Source organism: Vombatus ursinus, unplaced genomic scaffold, assembly GCF_900497805.2.
Source record: "Vombatus ursinus unplaced genomic scaffold, bare-nosed wombat genome assembly UNPS02014941.1, whole genome shotgun sequence".
Classification (NCBI taxonomy): Eukaryota; Metazoa; Chordata; class Mammalia; order Diprotodontia; family Vombatidae; genus Vombatus; species Vombatus ursinus.
The window spans coordinates 6,547,846-6,552,430 of NW_020954719.1; the positions used below are offsets into that span (position 1 = coordinate 6,547,846).

General features: G+C 47.8%; 1 protein-coding gene across 1 annotated transcript in view; it reads right to left on the reverse strand.

The window, feature by feature from the left end:
• Window positions 1-930: 930 nt before the first annotated feature.
• The window catches only part of LOC114029767 (tubulin alpha chain-like), a 60,946-nt gene continuing 57,291 nt past the window's right edge, over window positions 931-4,585 (reverse strand). Inside the window, exons 4-5 of the mRNA XM_027844401.1 lie at window positions 1,211-1,433; window positions 931-1,121 (exon numbers count right to left, since the gene is read on the reverse strand). Coding sequence (XP_027700202.1) covers window positions 946-1,121; window positions 1,211-1,433 — 399 coding nt within the window. The 3' untranslated portion in view covers window positions 931-945. The remainder of the gene's footprint in view (window positions 1,122-1,210; window positions 1,434-4,585) is intronic.

Here is a 4,585-nt window from a genome sequence, read left to right on the forward strand (position 1 = left end):
AGCCTGTTAGAAAAGAAAACAACAAGAAGAATCAGTTTACATGCTAGGCTATATTCTCACCCTGTATGCCACGCATTTACTTTGTTTTTATTTCCTGCTACCAAAACTGTAACCTTTAGATTGTGGACTATGAAGAATATCTCAACCCACACTGAGCTGGTAAAAGCTGCCCCCAATCTACTGAGGCAGGTTCATATCACCAGCTGACCTAAACCCATCTTGATTTAATGAGTTTATTAAAGCAATAACTATTAGCTCCAAATGAAACAATGTCTCTAGTTTCCTTCAGAAAGATGTCTGAAACACAGCTATCACTAGGTACCACCACATCTATCCGGGCATGGGTAAGAATCCTAGGAATCTAAAGGTAGGTATAAGAAGAAATGTTGCTTCCTTGGTCTCAGACCACAATACGGAAACATGTTCCCTCTTCCTAGAGCAACCTCACAGGAGTCTTGTTTAATTTGTACCTACATCAGGTCTAAGGCTCACTTCACGGTAACCAGGAATTCACAGGGCCCTAACTATAAAAATTGACCAGTCCAGCAGCACTTCTAAACTCAAAGATATTAAACCAATATGGATGGTATTATGGGTATTTTAAGACTCATTCCCCTCTATTGGGATTTACAACTGTGTAATTATCTTCATAGGATTGGAATTTTTCTGGAACAAAAAGATTGGACTTCAGAAGTCTATAGGTTTTTACTGGAGAGGATACAGCTGTCAGGAATAGTTGACAAAAAAATTAAAGTCCAATTTCTAAAGAAAGCTGGCTTAGTACAATTGCCCAGGTTACCTATTCTAGTGAGATTTGAAATCTTCTGTTCAGTCTGATTGCTAAATGATTATTCTAAGAATTCACTGGTGTGTACAACCACAAGTAATTCCTAAAATTGCCAAGTTTCTCTATTCTTGACCCATCACAACTATTAGGATTAAAATTTATTTTTCTAATATCTTCGTATTTACCAGCTTCCGAATCCTGTCTAGAACCAAGTCAATGATTTCCTTGCCAATAGTGTAATGCCCACGGGCATAGTTATTGGCAGCATCTTCCTTGCCAGTGATCAGTTGTTCAGGATGGAAGAGCTGACGGTAGGTTCCAGTACGAACTTCATCTAGGGGAAGAAAGATATAAATATAGTTATGGTCACGGGAAGGAAAAAGAAACATCTCAGGAAGTCCTTTACTGTTAATGACGACTCACCAATAACAGTTGGTTCCAGATCTACAAACACTGCTCTGGGGACGTGCTTGCCAGCGCCTGTTTCACTGAAGAAGGTGTTGAAGGAGTCATCTCCTCCTCCAATGGTCTTGTCACTTGGCATCTGCCCATCAGGCTGGATACCATGCTCCAGGCAGTACAACTCCCAGCAGGCATTGCCAATCTGGACACCGGCTTGGCCAACGTGGATAGAGATGCACTCACGCTGTGAGACAAGAGTAAAGAAAGCCAACTTTGTAATGGGTCTTATATCACAGAAAAACCTGCATGGTTCTTGGTACCGACTGCAGGATTTCCAAAGTTCTCTCTTAACAAATTGAATTTATAAAACATTTTAACTTTCCAAAGGCTTAAAAAACCAACAATAGATACCAAGTTCTATGAAATAAATATTTAAAAAGTCATTTTATGATAGTTTATATGGCAGGGAAGGGGAAGAAAAATTTGTGAGAGATATCAAGTTTTGGTTTCATTTCACCAAATCTGTGTTCCCTGGAACCACCTACTTTCTTATCAATAAGACACTTGTGCTACAACTCTACCTACAAAGAATTTGGGGGCTTAGTACTACCATTTCTCTCATTTTTACTAAATAGGGGCTTTTCTTTTGACTTCATATTGGAATCAGCACCCTCCCTCCCTGTTTCCGGTAGGTGAGAATATGCTGCCATTTTCTTTACACCATTCTGTAACTTGGCCCCCACCCTTTTCTGCTGGCCAAGAAGTTTCACATCTCCGCAGCAGGCAGCCTAAAGATGGAGCTTAGTCACTGCTTCCTGCCTGTGCACATGTCCAGCCTCCCACCTTTGCAAAGGAAGGCCAGATTTGTGAGCAGCAACCAGCACAGACATAGAATTGCAAAGAGGAAATGTCTGGCCCTCAGACAGGAGGGGGGAGGGTGAGAGAAGAATGAAGGCGCTATTCAGATCACAGCAGCAATTGCACCTCCCACGTCCCTGTACCGGCTACTAAACAACTGCGGCTGTCCACGTCTGCAGAAGCTGCCTCGGCTCCTCCCACCTCTCTGGGGAGGTTCTGCTCAGCTCAGCCCCTCCACATCTGTCCGGGGCACTGCAGGGGATTATCTCCGGCCCAGATCTGGAGCCAGATCCGATTTCTGCTCTCTTAAAATCCCCCAGTCCTGCCTCTGCCCTCCCCTCCCACCACCTGCTCCCACTCGCATTCTTAGCACAGAGGAAGCTAGGAGGCCGGGTCAGGGAGGAACAGATGGCCTTCCTGCTATTAGATGCGATTGTCCTTCCAAGGGCTGGCCTGGAATGGCAGCGATGAATCTAATCCAGCCCGGGCCCAGGGGCACACATGACACCTATGCTATTTTTCATTAGGTTAAGTTTTTTAAAAGTTGAAAAAAGCAGGGCACCACCCATCCCCTACGCCAGGGGCGGGTCTTCCCCTCCCCCGAACTGCGGCTCTGCAGTCTGGCTGCAGAGCCGCAGTCCGGGGGAGGGCAGACCGGTACCCAGGCGGGCGCGCGCTTTACGCAGATGGGCCGCGTGCTCGAGGGCGCGAGACAGGTTTTGTCTGCCGGGCTCTTCCCGCCCCCGACTGAAAGCGCGCAGAGAGGCTGCGGAAGCGAGTGGAGGCGCGAAGACTACGCCTGCAGGCGCGCGCTACAGAAGGAGAGGGGGGAGGGGGAGGGGAGGAGGAGGGCGGCGGCCTGGGCGCGCGCGGGAAAAGACACCGCAGCCAGTGGCCAGGGCGGGAAGAGCGCGCGCCCCACCTATCCATCCAAGTCTGGGGGTGGGGGAGGCTCCACGCCGCATTGCAGTCTCTAGCGTGGGTCTGAGCACGGAAATGCGGCCGCCCTCCTCTTTCCCTTAGTCCAGCCAAACCTTCTGCCCAATAAATAGCCCAGCCTTGGCCAGAAGCCCCCGCCTAACATTCTTCAGCCTTATTCCTTCCGCCATTCGCCATTCGCCATCCCCACCCCCCCCTTTCTTCCCCCTGGCACCCCCTTTAGAAGGAGCAGGCGGCCCTCCGAAGCTGAGCTCCCAGTCCCTGTGTTCCCGTCCGACCTAGAACCCAGCCCCAACCCAGCCCTGGCCACTCACCATGGTGGTCAGTGGGTTAAGCAGCGACTAAGACGGCAGAAGCAGGGATACCCGGGTTCTCGTTACAGCCCTCGACAAGCTAAGGGTCGAGGTAAGTAACACACTGAGACGGGGGAGGTGCAGGAGCCACTTATATAGCAGCTCCAGGGAAGAGGCGGGGATAAAACGCCAGACGGTCCAGCCCCTCCTTCTATGGGCTAGGCCTATGCTCCAGTCCTCCACCCGGCTAAGCAGCTGCAGCTGCAAAGGCGGGGGGCCCCGCCCCAAGCCCTGGAGCTGGAGTCGTCATCCAACCCCCCACTCTAGCTAGGATGGAGGGAGGCACCCTCCCTTTCAGTTCCTGATGAGCTCAATTTCGTTATGGTTCAGAGACCTGGACATTTTTAAAGATGCACCAAATTAAAAGCACCAAAACACTCATAGGAAATACTGAATTTACAATAATTCAGTAAGCACACTACCCTCAGACACTTAAAGCTCTTAACTCCGCAGGGCTTAACCCTCAAATGTCAGAAAAGCCTATACTGAAGGGAAAACAGGGCTGCAAAGCAAACAATATAGGTGAATATAGCCCTTGCATGTGTAGTTGTTACTCTGTTGTACCTGTCTTGCATAATATCTAACACTTTCTCCCTAATCCCCCTCCTCCAAACTGAGATCTCAGACAAAAGCTTAGTTCCGTCCTGAAATATGAAGTACGCCAATATAGCTAGTGCTGAAAGAACTTCATCTTCAGGCACAAGGCCAGACGCAGAGCCGAGAACCAAGTGATTTTGCTAAATCACAGGTCTGACCTCCCTTACCCTTCTCATCCTGTCCCTCTAACTCCCACTCAGTAAACTCCAGGGACTATCAAGATAAAATGAAAGCTTTTTGTTTGGCATTTAAATTTTTTCCGATGCTGGTTCCTTACCTTTCTAGTGTTTTTATGCTTTACGTCCTTTCACACATTCTATAATCCAGCCATATTTGCCAACTTGCTGGTCCTCACCTATAACTCTCCCATCCCCCATCTCAATGTTTCCCTGCAAAAGTGGCTATTCTCTGTACAGGGAATATTTTTCCTCCTTCCCTCCATCTTTTAGATTCCCCAATTTCCTTCAAGATTCATCTCAAACACCACCTTCTTTCTCTGTTTTCCCACTCAGTTGCCTTACTTTGTTAGGTTACTTTCCATTTACTCTTGTGTGTACCTAATTATTTACTTGCTGCCTCCCACTTTAGAATGTAAGCTCTTTGTGGGCAGGGGCTATTTTTGCCTTTTTTTTTTTTTTTTTTTTTTTTT